This window comes from Nicotiana attenuata, chromosome 9 (genome assembly GCF_001879085.1).
Source record: "Nicotiana attenuata strain UT chromosome 9, NIATTr2, whole genome shotgun sequence".
Classification (NCBI taxonomy): domain Eukaryota; kingdom Viridiplantae; phylum Streptophyta; class Magnoliopsida; order Solanales; family Solanaceae; genus Nicotiana; species Nicotiana attenuata.
Window position 1 is genome coordinate 22772034 of NC_031997.1, and position 16698 is coordinate 22788731.

At 41.6% G+C, this 16698-nt stretch overlaps 1 protein-coding gene across 1 annotated transcript; it reads left to right on the forward strand.

Moving 5' to 3' along the window:
• On the forward strand, positions 482 to 1830 carry LOC109232764 (non-specific lipid-transfer protein-like protein At5g64080). The gene is made up of 4 exons (XM_019398498.1): positions 482 to 872; positions 1112 to 1138; positions 1244 to 1321; positions 1406 to 1830. Exons 1-4 carry the CDS (start codon positions 533 to 535, stop codon positions 1675 to 1677), a joined length of 717 nt encoding a protein of 238 aa, XP_019254043.1. The 5' UTR covers positions 482 to 532; the 3' UTR covers positions 1678 to 1830.

Here is a 16698-nt window from a genome sequence, read left to right on the forward strand (position 1 = left end):
TTACAAGTAATCAAAGTTCATCTACGTCAAGAATCGGCTATCTGGTAAGGACACCTAACTACATCGTATACTTTTGGTCTTTTGTTGCCACCTGTATGGCCATGACATTCCCTAGCATTGTTAAATTATTAATTCCTTCGTTATTGCTCTGTCTTTTTCCGTTTGAGTTAATTTTGCACTAACAGTGAAAAATAATATTTACACAACTAATACATAAATATAATATAATTACATATAAATCTATATGATAACTAAGATAATATAATTTATCTTAGTTAACACATTAGTTACCTTCTAAAGATTTCTAAAGTCAGAACCCATACAAAGAAAAAAAAACTTGCAAGGTCACCTAAATACTCTGATTGATATATAGTTAGTTAAGGTAGTTGAGCCTCAAAATCACTTTGGACTTTTGTATTTTCTTCCCTCCATTTTCTTCTTAAACCTCAATGTTTTCATCTATAAATTTTCACATTACCATTCTTTAAAATCTCATACAAAAAGGGAAGAAAAAAAAAAGGAACTACACCTAATGGAAGGATTCAAATTCTTGAATGATTTTCGTCGATTGGTACCGTTTTTGGCTATTGTTTTGATGATTTTTAGCATCAAAGTTTCTGGGCAAATTAGTACAGCATGTAGCGCTGCAATGCTACGTAGCTTTAACCCTTGTATAAACTTCATGAGCAATGGTGGTTCAGGTTCACCAACTTCAGCTTGTTGTCAATCTCTCAAGGAACTTACAAGCAGTGGCAAAGATTGCCTCTGCCTTATTGTAACTGGAAATGTTCCTTTTAAAGTACCAAACAGAAATTGGGCAATTACCCTCCCCAAAGCTTGTAACAACGGTGGTGTTCCCATCGAATGCAAAGGTAACAAGCATTTTAACAAGATTTAGCTACTAAAACACGATACCCGATCTGTGGCTCGAGCACACATTTCTTTAGGTCGTACGAGGGTATAAGTGTCATTTGGTAGTCAAATTTGCAATATGTTGAAGTAAGATGCAAATTGAAACTAAAAATGACTTTTGAAGGCTAGTTGGCAACTTTTGCCCCAATGTTGATCTATTGATTTGATTACTAATTCTGTTTTCCGTTTCTAATTGCAGGTTCTGCTACCCCTCTTCCAGCTCCAGGTACCAAACCAACTAATTTATCTAATCTTACACTTGTGTTTCGAGATCAAATCTTTAATTTACCAAACTTTTGTTTTTATACTAACAATTAGATTGGTGTGACAGGTCCAGCTGCCTTAGTACCATCAGGGTCTCCAAGATCATTTCGAAATCCTAGGTCACCTGCAGCTCCTAGCCCTGAAGGTAAAACTTTTAACATTTCTCGCGAATTTATTGAACATGATGAATTCTATATAGTCTAATTTGGCTCATGTAAACGAATGGCAGGTGACGATATCCCTGAGCCGTTCAATCCTCCTTTGGGACCAGTGGGTGATACAACACCAGACTTAACACCACCATCTCCATCAGGCGGCAGCTTGGGAAATCCTTACAATGGTTTCACACCGCCATCTACAACAAACGGTGGGTTAGGAAATCCTGATACAAGTTCAGGATTCAAGCCTGATTTGACTCCTTCCTCTTCCCCGAATTCGCAGAAACTTTCAGTATTTGTACTTCTAGCAGCCTGTGGAGCAATTGCGTTGAAGTTATACTGAATTGATTCACCCCCACTCCCTTCTCGCCTTTTAAGATGTACTCGTAGTTTATGAACATTGTTTTACATTGGATAACAGATTGCAAATATTATTTGTTGTTTCCTTTTAATCAAGTTGTACTGCAGTATAATGAAAATTTTGGGATTCTAGAAATCTATATTTTTCATCTTTTCAATTCCTTTTCTTTGGCTAGTCGAGAAAGAAGTCATAATAACTTCCCTGCCCTGCTATCACTCGAACTTTATTGCTAATCAGTTGGTTTTCCCTACAACGTCAAGGTTACAAGGGACTCTTAAGGAACATTAACTCTTCATATTACATTAATGACCTTAGCAAATTTGGAAGGTTGTTAATACTCTAAATCAAGCAGAATTTGGGAAGTTTACACTCTGTTGTATCGTATCGTTTTGTTAATATAATGTTTGGATAGATTGTATTGTATCCTGTTGTTAAATAACATTTTGCTGTTTGGTTTAACTGTATCGTACTGTACTGTAACTGCTAAGTTTACTAAAATACTCTCAGTTGTTTTAAATATTTAATTTATCAAGAATTACGCATAAAATTATTTAAGAAAACCCCTTTCTATATTTATCACCAATTATGTCTTATATATAAATTAAGAAATTAAATTCATACAAATTCTATCGAAATTAATGGAACAAGTTAACAATATTAAAAATAATTAAAGTACACTATATTCATAATTAGATCATAATAATAAAAAAAATGTTAAGTAAGACTCACTACAAAAGAAACTAGAAATAGCCACGAACGCCGTCGCTAATCTGTCGCTAAAACGCTCGTAGCTAGCAGAATTTCTTGATAATCCGTTGCTAATCCGTCGCTAAATGAGATTAGCGACGAATTTTTTGTTTAGCTACAGAATTTGTCCGTCGCTAAAACCTGGTTTTGTAGTAGTGACTCCATGCAAAATTTAGATCATAAGTAATATTTCCTAACAACATGACATATAATCCATAACTTAAGGATAAAAATTTAACAACGATGATAAAGAAACGAATGAAAGAGTTGGCAGAATAAAGATAAATAATAATACTTTGCACACTTGAAAACAACCAATTTCACAAAGTTAATTGGAGATAAAGTAAATAGAATCGGAATTACAAGTCAAAGTAGAAGAAAGAATGAAACAAAAGTAAGGTAAAACATATACCAAAAGAGTAGGAATTTTCACGTATATAGGTTATATTTGGGATGTTGTCTTACTTCACATAGAATTCTATTATAGAATTATATGACTTTGCTATTACTTAAAATAAAAAAAGGTAAAGGTAAAATAGAATTATAAAGTAATAAGTTAGGGCATAATTAGAAAGAAAAATAGGAAAAATCCCACCACACCAAATCGATTGTTTCGAGAAATGAGATTTTTCATTGTTCCGGAACAATGGATTTAACAAATACAATACAACCAATTATAACTAAACAATCAAAACAAACATTGTTATGGAAAAACAATACAATACGATACAATGGGTAACAACCATCCAAACAAGCTGTTAATTAGGGTATTCAGAGGAAAGTTCCAGAAATGAAAGTGAGACGAGAGAGGTTCAAAGGAAAATGACCCGATCCGCTCTTAACATTTGGGGCTCCTTCTATTATATATTCCCTTGTTCCAGTTTATGTGAACCTATTTCCTTTTTGGTCCATTCCAAAAAGAATGACCCTTTCTAAATTTGATAACAATTTAGCTTAAACTTACAATTCTACCCTTAATAAGAAACTTTTATAACCACACAAATACTCTGGCCCCTTTTTGGCTTGTTTAGGACCACAAATATCAAAAGTCTTCATTTTTTCTTAAACTCTGTGCCCAGTCAAACAGGTTCACATAAATTGGAACGGAAGGTGTACTAACTAGTGAACTGGCCGCGCTTCGTTCAGTTATATAGATATAGGTGAATAATAATAATTTTTTTAAAATTAAATCAAAGATAAAATAAATTTAAAAAATCCTCAATTTATTTTTTCTTCTTTCTTTTATTTTCTCCTTCTTTCCTACAATTAAGTACTCCTTTATTATATGTTCAATCAAATTTTGGCAAACAATGTGCAAATACCTTGAAAAGGAAAAGAAGAAAGAATATCAACTGTTTCTGATTCTACCTCTTAATAAAATGGAATATTAACGAAACACACATTCTTTTTTAGTATATTATCTGATTTTCTATTAACACATTGTCTTGATGGCATATAATTACTATATTTATTTGGAATTTCTTGCCTTGCTATAGGCATATAGTTTTCTAGTTATGGGGTTACAACAAAATTCGACAATTCAAAGAGAATGTGATGATTAAGCCAAAATCGTAAGAGCTACATCTGCCTAATTAAGACATGGTTTGAATACACATTTCCAAATACTAACTGCTAACACTTTCATCGCAGGCAACATATTAGCATTTTTACCTTCAATTTCTTATAGATCAAGCTAATTGACCAATGGTGCTATAACTGAGCACTTTTAATACCTTCGAATTATGTGGCTCCAAACAGAATCGCTTATGTAATGCTAATGTATTATTTGGACGACCACAGCCATTGACAAATACGACAGAAGATGAGATCTTCATAGCTCGACGCCCTGCGAAGGACGACATATAGCGAACAGAGGACGTATGGCTTTTGCAGTAGTGTAGGCCCAATAGGGGGCATTAGGAATATACTCGCGAATATTCCCTATGGTATGTTTTCTAGGGTTCAGAAGGGGGTTGTCTCTTATATATAGTGGGAAAAACACCTTGTTGAGGGGCCTTTTTGCTCTTTTAGCAAAGAATTCTGATTGTAATACCTTTTCTACATTAAAGATTTGCATTCTTAATGTACAATCACTGACTTTCATAAGTTCAAGAAATATTTCCCATTGTGCTCATCTTTTTTTCCTTTTGTTCTAGAGTTCATTATACTTAGCTAAGATTTACCCCTCCATTCTCTTTGATTGATTTGTTCAAAAAGGTTCCAATATCTTTTGAGTCAAACAATTTGGCGCCGTCTGTGGGGATTTCTTTAGCTGAGATTTTAGTTTCGTCTAGATCCTTGAAAGGGATAATCACCTCTTCTTGGCCTCGCAAAGACCAACAATGGCAGGAAAGGGGGAAGCAAGATTAAAAGCAATAGTAGGCGTCACGAACAACCTTCTAGATTTTATCAACGAAGCTGGCCGAGAAGACAACGAAAATACAACGCCAAGCGCTACACCTGAGGGAGATACCTCACCCTCCCCTCCCCCCCCTCCCCCCGGCACACGAAAGCGTGACTGTCTCGCGCGAGAGGGGAACCTCAACATTCCCAGCAGGAGAAGCACCACCGGCTGTGAAAAAGCTATTAGAAGAGTGGTTAACAAACACCTTGAGTAGCATACTCGACAAACCTGTTCAAAGGGATATCGGTCGCACAATACACGCTGACACCGCAATTGTCGCTGATGATCCAGAAACTCCACGCGCAGGTAACACTCATACTGTCATTGATGCAGGTAACGACGCACTTGCAGCCATCTTAAAGAAAATGGAAGAAATGGAAAAAGAAAATAAAACGCTCTGTGATCAGATGAAGGAGCATCAAGAAAGGGTCGATAAAATACCGGGCGCTCCGAAGTTGTTACCAAAATGAGACATCGACCGATTCGTCGAGCAACCATACAATGAAGGGGAAGCCCCCCACTCTATTCCAAAAACCTTCATAATGTCGCCATACTTGAAAATATACGATGGCACCACGGACCTAGAAGATCATATAATCCACGACATCACGGCTATAAAAGGCAACGATCTGTCGAAAGAACAAGTGTCATCGGAGCTACTGAAAAAGTTCGGCGAAACCCTGACAGGGGGAGCACTGACATGGTATACCCAACTACCGGCACGGTCAATATCGACTTTCAAAGAAATGGCAGATAAATTCGTCACCGCTCACGCGGAAGCAAAAAAGGAAGAAGCCATGGTAAATGACATCTTCGCCGTTAGGAAAACGACAGGCGAAGGATTTCGGGATTTCCTAGCCCGACTCAATAGGGTTAATGAGCCTACCTAATGTATCAGAGGGGATGGCGGTAGCAGCCTTCCAAAATGGGGTAAATAGAAACGGGTCGAAAGCAACTAAAAAACTGCTAAGTAGGCTCATGAAATATCCTCCCACCACGTGGAAGAAATCCATAATGCCTATTGTGCCGAAGTAAGGGCAGATGAGGACGACCTAAATGGTCCGATCCAACGGCTAACCTCGGTACAAACCGAGATAAGGAGAGATCGCCGCAACGATGGTCGAAGGGACCAACTATCCCGTTTCAATCGAGAAAGGCATCATCCCTACATCCGGACATCCATCTCACCTCCTCCACAACATGCAGACGTCACGCCCCGACACACCGTGCCACACCGAAACGAGAGAGGTATGCCCCCTCTGTTGTCTACTCATAACTTTTGTGTTTCTCCTTCAGAAATAGTGTATCGCTAGAAGAGCTCGGCACAAAGGTGCAGTGGCCGCAAAAGATGAAATCGGATCCAAGCACCCGGAGATCGAACGTCCTGTGCGAATTCTATCTGGAATGAGGGCATAAGACCGAAGACTGCATAGGCCTGCGACAGGATGTGGTAAGAATGCTAAACCAGGGACACTTGAAAGAACTGCTGAGCGATCGAGGACGGGTTAACTTCGCTCGTGGGCGCGATCAACCTCAAGGACCCCCAAAACCACCTTCACCAGCTCATACCATACAAATGATCATTGGCGGCGGCGATGATACGGTAATCAACCATCTGAACTTGACCACTACACACAAACTCAAGCGGACAGTCGCTCACTAACGGTATGATGACCTCGAAGATAGGGTTATCTTCGATAAGTCAGATACCCACGGTTTGTCTTTCCCTCACTATGATGCTTTTGTTATAACTTTACGTATTGCGGATACCGATGTAAAAAGAACAATGGTGGATGACGGAAGTGGCGTGTGTATTATTCACCCACGAGTCCTCATATAGATGAGACTCGAGGATAAGATAGTACCGCGTTGCATAACACTAACATGTTTTAATAATGCAGTGGAACAAACCTCTGGAGAGATAGTGCTGCCGTTCTGGCTCGAGGAGTCACTCTGGAAACGACATTTCACGTCATGAACCAGGAAACATCCTACAATGCTATCATAGGGCATCCATGGATACATGCCATGCGAGCCGTCCCTTCAAGTTTCTATCAAGTAATTAAATTTCCTACACCATGGGGAATATTCAGCATCCGAGGCGAGCAACGCACCGTCCAAGAATGCTACCGAATCGCCCAAGATTGCACACACACCCAACAACTAAAGGGAGCAAGTGAGGAAGCATAGCAATCAGCCATATCGGGAACCAAACCCGACATAAAAATAGAGGCTATCAAAGATCCAGATGTCGTACAAGCCTGCAAGGCAACTGTGGAAGACCTCGACCCCGTTCAATAGGACAACACTGACAGCACGAAAAAAGCTTATATCAGGCACAACCTCTCAGAACCGGGTAAGTTCCATGAGTTCATAACTAACAATGCCAATTTGTTTGCCTTCTCTCATTCAGATACGCCGGGAATCCCAAGGGGCATCGCCACGCACCGGCTGAATGTCGACCCTCTTTACCCACCTGTGCGTCAAATGAGGAGAAAGCTCAATGCCACAATCAATGACGCAGTCAGCGAAGAAGTCGATAAGCTGCTCGCTAATGGTTCCGTCCGAGAGTCAAAGTACCCTCAATTGGTCGCCAATGTGGTCATGGTAAAAAAGAAGAATGGAAAATGGCGGATGTGTGTCAACTTCACCGACCTGAACAAAGCATGCTCAAAAGATTCCTTTCCGTTACCACACATCGACCACCTTATCGACGCAACGACGGGGCACGAACTATTAAGCTTCCTAGACGCCTATTCTGGTTACAACCAAATTTTAATGGCAGAAGAAGACCAAGAAAATAATCACTCACCAAGGAACATACTGCCACAGAATTATGTCGTTCGGACTCAAGAACGTAGGGGCGACGTACCAAAGATTAGTCACCAAAATGTTCAAACAACAACTCGGAAAGACTATGGAGGTCTACATCAACACCATTCTAGTGAAGTCAAAAAGGAAGGAGGATCACATTGGTCATTTGAAGAAAGCCTTTGAAAGATTAAGGCGATACAGAATGAAATTGAACCCCGAAAAATGCGCCTTTGGCGTAACCTCGGGTAAGTTCCTCGATTTTTTGGTGTCGCAAAAGGGTATCGAGGTCAACCCAGACCAGATAAAGGCCGTCGAAGGAATACCAAAGACATTAACCAGCAAAAAGCAGGTACAGAAGTTGACAATACGAATAGCAGCCCTATCGATGTTCATCTCACGGTCATCAGACAGGTGCCATAAATTTTGTAATGTACTAAGGAAGGATCACGGACTACAGTGGAACTCGAAATGCATCGACGCCTTAAAAAACTGAAAGCGTACCTGTCCTCACTGCTACTACTTCTCAAGGCAGACCAGGTGAATGCCTTCTGGTGTATTTAGCAGTCTCCGAAGTCGCAGTAAGTGCAGTTCTTGTCTGCGAAAGCAAAGGTACGCAGTCTCCAATTTATTATATTAGCAAACCCTTAATTGATGCCAAAACAAGGTACCCCCACCTTGAGAAATTAGCTCTGGCATTAGTCGTAGCTTCACGAAAGCTTAGACCATATTTTCAATGTCACCCCATAAAAGTGGTGACGACCTTCCCCCTTAGGGGCATCCTACACAAACCCGAACTATTGGGTAGGTTGGCCAAATGGCCCATAGAATTAAGCGAGCACGATATAACATATCAACCACGAACTGCTATAAAGTCGCAAGTGCTCGTTGACTTTGTTGCCGATTTCAGTGCGGAAATATTGCTTGAAGTAGCGCAGGAGGCGCTCCGTGCATCCACACATTCCGGCCTCTGGGTCCTCTATACTGACGGTGCGTCTAATTCGTCGGGATCGGGACTGGGACTTGTCCTCGAAGTCCCTACGGGCAAAGTGATTCTCCAATCTATACGATGCCCCAAAAGGACTAACAACGAGGCTGAGTATGAAGCTGTGATCGCAGGATTAAAATTAGCCCTCAAATATGGCGCTCGATGACTCGTCCTCCATTGTGACTCCCAACAAGTGGTGAATCAAGTCACTGGGACTTTCCAATTCAAAGAACAGAGACTACAAAAGTACCAGTCAGAAATTCAAAAACTGCTACCAGAATTCGACAAATGCCACCTCGACCAGATACCCAGGGCGCAGAATGTCAAAGCGCACGGTCTCGCCAAGCTAGCGGCAGCCACCCGAAATATCAACAAAGAAAACGTGATCACCCTCCTCCATTCCTCGATAGACCAGGTCGAGGTACATTCTATAAACCTAACTTGGGACTAGCGCAACCGTATCGTAACATATTTATAGGAAGGAATGCTCCCAAAAGATAAGAAAGAAGCCAAAAAGCTCCGAATACAGGCGGCCAGGTACAGTCTCGTAAATTATGATCTTTACAAAAGGACGTTCGGCGGCCCCCTAACCAAATGTCTCGGGCCAAATCAAACAAGGGGGTACTAGAAGAAGTACATGAGGGGCACTGCGATGCTCACACAGGAAACTGTGCCCTCGTCAGATGCCTCATCCGCGCAGGATACTACTGGCCCACCATGAAAAAAGAAGCCGCAGATTACGTTAGGAAATTTGAGCAGTGTCAAAAATACGCCCCTATGATACACCAAGCAGGAGAACTTCTGCACTCCGTCACTTCGCCATGGCCATTCATAAAGTGGGGGATGGCAGGGCGAGGTAAGGTACGCTTCCTTTTGGTTTTAACTGACTATTTTTCTAAATGGGTGGGAGCAAGTGCATACACTCAAATACGTGAGCAAGAAGTTATCGCATTCATATGGAAAAATATAATATGCCGCTTCGGCATTCCCAAAGAAATCAGCTGCAACAAAAGACCTTATTTCATCGGAAAGAAAACAACCGAGTTCTTTGAAAAATGGCTCATCAAGAGAATACTCTCCACACCATACCATCCTGCCGCCAACGGTCAAGCCGAATCCTCCAATAAAACGATATTGAATATATTGAAAAAGAAGCTGGAGGATGCCAAAGGGCTACGGTCTGAACTACTACCAGAACTAGTATGTGCATACCGCACCACGCCAAAAACTAGCACAGGCGAGACGCCATACTCATTAGTCTACGGGACTGATGCGGTTATACCTGTCAAAGTCGGAGAACCTATCCTGAGATACTCCAATGAGAGCGGACCAAGTAACGACGAAAGTAGGTTACAAGACGTGGATGAAGTCGAAGAGCGACGAGACATGGCTCACGTAAGAATGGTAGCCCAAAAGCAACAAGCAGAAAGGTACTATAATAAGAAGGCCAAAATACAACCACTAAAGGTCGGAGACTATGTTCTCAAAGCTAAAACACAAGCAGCAGAAGACCCTAATGAGGGAAAATTAGGAACAAACCGGGACGGACCATACAAAATCACAGTGGTAGCAAACAAAGCAGCGTTCCAGTTAGAGATAATGGAAGGAAAACTACTCCAAAACAATTGGAATGTCGTCCATCTCAAATACATCTACTTTTGAAAAGAAGCGCCGCCTAAGTTGTACTCTTTTTCCCTCACCCGGGTTTTGTCCCAATCGGGTTTTCTCGGTAAGGTTTTTAATGAGGCGGCGAGGGAGACATCTCGAGGTCCGAAGTGTTGTTCATCAGCCCGCCCATCGACATGATCTCCAAGTCGAGTAATGAAGGGACCGGGTATAGATATCCAAATCTCCATTGCATGTACAAAGTCAACACGTATTTCTACAAGAATATAATCAAATCTCCAATGTATGAATGAAACTAGCATCCACGATACTCCAACAAATAGAATAGAGTGCTACCCTTACGACGGGATACTACTTCGGCGCCAGCTCGAAAGTAACATCCCAATGGCTAAGGCCATCAACAAAGAAACGAGTTCGACTTCACTCGAACTACAACGGGATACTACTTCGGCGCCAGCTCGAAAATAACATCCCAATGGCTAAGGCCATCGACAAAGAAACGAGTTCGACTTCACTCGAACTACGACGGGATACTACTTCGGCGCAGCTCGAAAGTAGCATCTCAATGGCTAAGGCCATCGATAATGAAACGAGTTCAACTTCACTCGAACTACGACGGGATACTACTTCGGCGCCAGCTTGAAAGTAACATCCCAATGGCTAAGCCCACCGACGAAGATATGAGTTCGACTTCACTCGAACAACGATGGGATACTGCTTCGACGCCAGCTCGAAAGTAACATCCCAAAGGCTAAGGCCATCGTCAAAGAAAAAGGTCTGAGCTCACTCGAAGCAAAATTGGCTTAACAGTTCGACAAATACCCAGGATATCATAAAGATTACAATGATTACCACCGAATCGACAAAACAATTTCTTCATTACAACAAAAAGTTACTAGCACCTATCTTTACAATGGGTTCAAAGACGCCCTTACAAAAATCCTGAAGCAAAAGTAATTACAAACCAAAAATTATGCATCGTCCACGGTAGCATACACATCTTCATACCAAGAGTCGGAGGCAAGACGGTTCGCATCATCAAAGTTGATATCATCCCCGTCAGGCGAAAGAAGGTCGTATCCGCATGCCTCACGAGTTGCATGAGCTTTGGCACGCACATCCTGAAGCTCTATTTCAGATGCCCTCCCGTCAGCATGAAGGGCCTTGTAAACATCAAGCTTGGCCTCAATGCGAACCCACAACTCATATAAACGATGAGGCACGATAGGATCGGCTGAAGCACGAAACGTAGAAGGTTGTGAGTGTCGGCACGCGTCCTGCACTCTCAGTGATGCCACTTGTCCGGTCAATGTGGATAGCTCCGCCTCCAACTCCTTTACACGCCTCTCGAGCCCCGCTACCTTAAGCTCGGATGCCTTTTTCTCCTTTGTCCGCTCCGACCTACAGACACAGAGGGTATCTTCCAAAGCTGTCGCTTCAGAAATAACAGTCGCCAGTCTATCGGCACTCATGCTCAACTTTCCCTTGAGTTCATTGATCTCCGCCGCCTTCATACCCAATTCAGTAGTTAAACTGGCCATCCTTGCTTGTAGGTCGGCATTCTCAGCCATCACCCCTCTACTTAACTCGAGCTTATCTTCCTTCACCTTAAGGGACGCCTCAAGTTCACTATTGTGGGCGACGGCCTTAATGAGATCCTCGTCTCGCTCTCTCAACTCCTCGACCTTGCACGCCAATTGATCCTCCATCTGTTTAAGCCCTTCGCGGAACAGTTGGAAGTCAGGGTCCTGATTGTAGATGTCGTCCATCGCACGATGCTTGGTGCGATATTCTTGATATTTAGAAGACATCTTCCCATAGATGGTCGTCCTCTTCCTTTCCCGGTGTTCGCGCTCAATCTCCATGATAAGGGACTGGCACAACAAGATAAAGTTAAAACAAAAAGACGGGCCAAAATTAACAACGCAAACCCAACGACGAAAAGAAAGTGAAAGACATCTACCCGCAAGGCCATGCCGGTGACGTTCTGAGACAACTCCATATCGTTCATTGCTCTAAGCGCCTCGCTCTCAGGGGAAGCACATAATGGGGCTAAAACAGACGCCACCTGATCACAGTTCGACAACAAGTTGTAATCCCCAGGGACAACTATATACCGATCAGAGCCCTCCACTCTGACCTCCATATGAGTATGGCGTTCTAAAAACTCACGACCATCCCCCGGGTCGACATCCGAACCCGAGCCATTGCCCTCGATGCATAGGCCCCCTCCGGCGTTAGAAGATGCGCCACCCTCAACGGAGAGCATGGAACCACCTCCTGGGTAAACCACTTTCGTTTGGGGGGACCTCCCCGCCAAGATAGTAGGGGTGTGCATTCGATTTATCGATTCGATTTTGACCCTTATCGATAATTACTTATTGATTATCGATTTATACATATGCTTATCGTTATCGTTTCAATAAGGTTTCAATTTTTTCGATTTCGATTTATCAATTTTTGGGGCTAATCGATTCTGTTATCGATTACTCCAATAAAAAATTTTGCGGGATTCCACGGAAAGTATATCTCTATAAACACGCCTAACTAATATGAACAAAAAGAAGCTAAAATAAGACGAACACCGTTTATAACATAAAAATTGTGTCAACAAGCACATGCAACGAAACTAAAGTAAGGGATGAAATGTATGCCACCAACACTCCAACGGTATAAAAAAAATACATCATCACGGCTAATTTTGTTTTCCATTAATTTGAACTTCATTCCCTTGAGCTTTAAATATGATCATTCCTTAAATATGATAGAGGAAATAATAGGGTTACGGACTTAAGGTAAGGGAAAGGGTATTATAGAATAAGGGTAAAAAAAAATTGTCTCTTTAGTATCTTATCGTTTTATCGATAAACCGATAGCCGAAGAGGACAAAATCAAAATCGAAATCGATAACTCGATAAGGAAAATTTCAAAATCGAGATCGAAATCTATAAATCGATAAACCGATAACAAATCGATTCGATTTATCAATAAACCGATTCGAATGCAAACCCTACAAGATAGCATCGGCCATAAACGTAGGGACAGGCATCTTCTGCAATGCACCCGTCCTACTTTTACCAATGTCCACGGCCACACCTTTCCCAAGCTCCACTCTCCTCCTCTTCCTCAGTAACGACTCGTCCCCATTAGAGATTCGTCTGCGAGGTGATGGATCAGAACAGAAGAGGCCTCTTCCCTCACGACCATATCGCGAGAAGTATCTCCCATCTGTATCTGTTGAGCACGACCCTCCCGAACGGACTCACCCAATGTAAATTGCATTCCTACAGCAATGACATCCTGTCGAAATGCAAGGACTGGGGCCCTCTGCCTAGAAGCTCCCCGACATGTTATCATAAAGAGTCGTATCAATGGACAATGGTATACAGTCAAGGAGTGATATAGGGGAAGACACTTACCAGATGAAACTCTCGGCCCAAAATGTTTTACGAAAGCAGGCCAGTCTCAAGTCTCCACTGTATGGGGGAGCAAACGGGCTACCCAATCCCTTATACCTACAATTGGGCGAGGTGGACGCCCCACAGCTGCAAACGAGAAGTAAACAAATACTAAGGTGAATGAAGAAGAAATAAAAGAGTAAAACAAGTGGCGATACTTACGGTTCTCGTTCCATCGCTCTGGGAACCTAGCGGGGTCAGACACGATGTGTGTGATTCTGATGAAGAAGTACTCATGCCAAAATTTACGACTCGATCAGTCGTCGGTCCCAACCACCAGCCCTTTTGTCCCACGGTGCCTCAAATGCACCATGGTACCCCTGTGAAAGCTGGGTGAAACAAGTGCAGAAGGTGGTGAACGGTAACCTCGCACCCCGCTAACTCCGCGTATTTTGTCAACAGCAGGAGTATTTTAAGCGTGTACGGGGAAAGTTGAGCCGGGAAAATCTGGTAGAATTGACAGAATTCCTCCGCTAACGGAAGAAGGGGGAAGGAATGACTGATCACGAAAGGGTACTCATAAAAAGCACAGTACCCAGGCCTATGGGCTTCCACAAAGTCCATTCCCGCTGGAACCATATCAACATGAGCGGGAATGTTATACTTTGTACGGAGAGCATCGATATAAACTTGCTCCGTTTCAGAGAAAACAGGGATAGGAATAGGAGGAGGATCCTTAAGAAAGTCGCTTCGGGACATAGGGTGTCTCGGCAACAACTCCTCCATGGTGGGAAACTATCCTCCTCCACCATTATGCCCTCATGGCCAAAACGGGGCGCCACGAATAACGGAGTGGTGTCAGAAACCCCTTCCCGAGATCGATGTGTTCTAGGCATCTCTTCGGCGATAAATGTGGTAAAATAACAGAGAAAGCTAAGAACGAAGAACGGGGGAAGAAGAAGTAGAGAAACCGTTAGAAGCAAACACGGGGGAGATGAGAAAGAATAACAAGAGACGAAAAGGCCAAGATTTTTCGAAAAAACAAACCCTCCCCCTATTTATAGGATTGGGTGGCACCAGAATCGAAGTGGAAAACTGCAGAGTGGCACCGAAATCGAAGCAACAAGCCGTCAACCCCTATCTCGAAACCACGCATAATGATGACGCATGTGGAGATAACGTTATTTCCCGATAAGACACACCACCTATTGTTGGCCAAGTTATAACGCGCTGTAAAACCAAATTAATAAAGCTATAATCTTTATACAATTCCCCAAAAGTCAACCCCGGGCCCTCCCGGTCATAGCCCGAGTCGAAAGGTAGGTCTCGAATATCCATAGCCCCACGAGTTTATATATGTGTTTTATTTCCAATCCAAGTCCGATTCGATTCTAAAATCTCAAATTTTTATTTTTTAAAACATAGACAAAAATCCCAAAATTCCTCTTAGATTCTCATGAATTTGATGTTAAATCTTGTATATAATCATGAAATATAAATGAAAATTTAAAACAACTTACCCAATGGTTTGGTATGAAAATATCACCACAAAATCGCCTCCTACCGAGTCTAGGATTCAAAATATGGTAAAATGAAGCTAACTCCCGAAATACTCAGCTATAAACAAGATGCAGATGTCTTATTGCGACCTGGGGTTCGCAAATGCGAACCCCCCAATTGCGGAAACTTGATCGCAAAAGCAACCACTGACCAACTCTGTTGACGTCGCAAATGTGACATAAAATCTCACAAATGCAAAGCCGGGCACCTCACAAAAACGATAAGAGGGTCACAAATTCGGAAAAATACAATGCTAGGTGCCATCGCAGATGCGAAATCAATAGTGCCACCCAACCTCACAAATGCGTAAACCTCCTCGCAAATGCGAACAAGATCTTGCATTTGCGAGACCTGAAGCACCAGAACAATACCAACAAAATTAAAACTCTTCCAAACACTCTGAAACGCGTCTGAAACCCACCCGAGCCCCCGGGGCTCCACACCAAACATCCACACAAGTGCATAAACATCATAGAAACTCGCCCCCGCGATCAAAATACCAAAATAACATCTAGAAATACGAAATCTTACTATTGGTTGAAGTCTCCAACACATTTAATATCACTGCTATGTCTAAATAATTTAAATGAAGTATTACCCAACATGATATAATAAAGAGTAAACAACAGATATCTTACCATATCATGAGTTCTCCAAGTGTTAATAAGAAGGAAGGTCTGTATTTGAGAATGAATAGAACAACAAGTGAAGATAATGTATTAAGAAAAAATCGTTTACTTTATGGGCCATCTTAGAGAAATTTTGGATTGGAAATCTCAGCTGGTCATACCAATATTTAATGGTGTTAGTCACGTGTATGATGAATATGATAAACATAATAATGAAGCACCTCTCGACCCCCAGAGCAGGAACAAAAAGAAAAACACAATCAATCAATGGAAACAAATCAAATTACAAATGCAATAGGCACCACTGAATTTACTTTTGAATAATGATTATAATCAAAGAAATTTGTAAATCTCCGTAAGAAATTATCATTCTTTTAACCGTAAAAGGTCCTTACATGAAATTTGGAGAATTACATGTTGGTTAATGAGAACACATTATAAACAGAGATGCTAACTTTCTGAAAGACTATAAATCACCAAAAGAGAGAAAAAAAAGTAAAATTACACCAATTTACCTTAGTTTTTTGTGAAATTACGCCAATTTTTATATTCAAAATGAGAGAAAAAAATATGGCATCTGAAACCCAAGAAGATACTCAAAGCTGAATAATTTTGGGATGAAAAACTTAATTACCATCAAAATCGACAACAGTAATTCAATAGCACCATTTACCAGCCTCGACCGCTTCTTTTTTGAGTTTCCAGTCATTTCCAGCTAGCAGCCTGATATTTATCATGGTTGTCATTATCGGAGAAATAAATTTCTATATCTCGCCAAGTTACAACAACAGAAACAACAACAACGACTCAGTAAAATTTTATTAGTGGAGTCTGGGAGGG

Coding starts and splice junctions, on each gene's coding strand:
- LOC109232764 (XM_019398498.1), top strand. CDS start 533: ATGGAAGGATTCAAATTCTTGAATGATTTTCGTCGATTGGTACCGTTT. Junction 1,139..1,243: donor TACCCCTCTTCCAGCTCCAG/GTACCAAACCAA, acceptor TTGGTGTGACAG/GTCCAGCTGCCTTAGTACCA. Junction 1,322..1,405: donor TGCAGCTCCTAGCCCTGAAG/GTAAAACTTTTA, acceptor AACGAATGGCAG/GTGACGATATCCCTGAGCCG.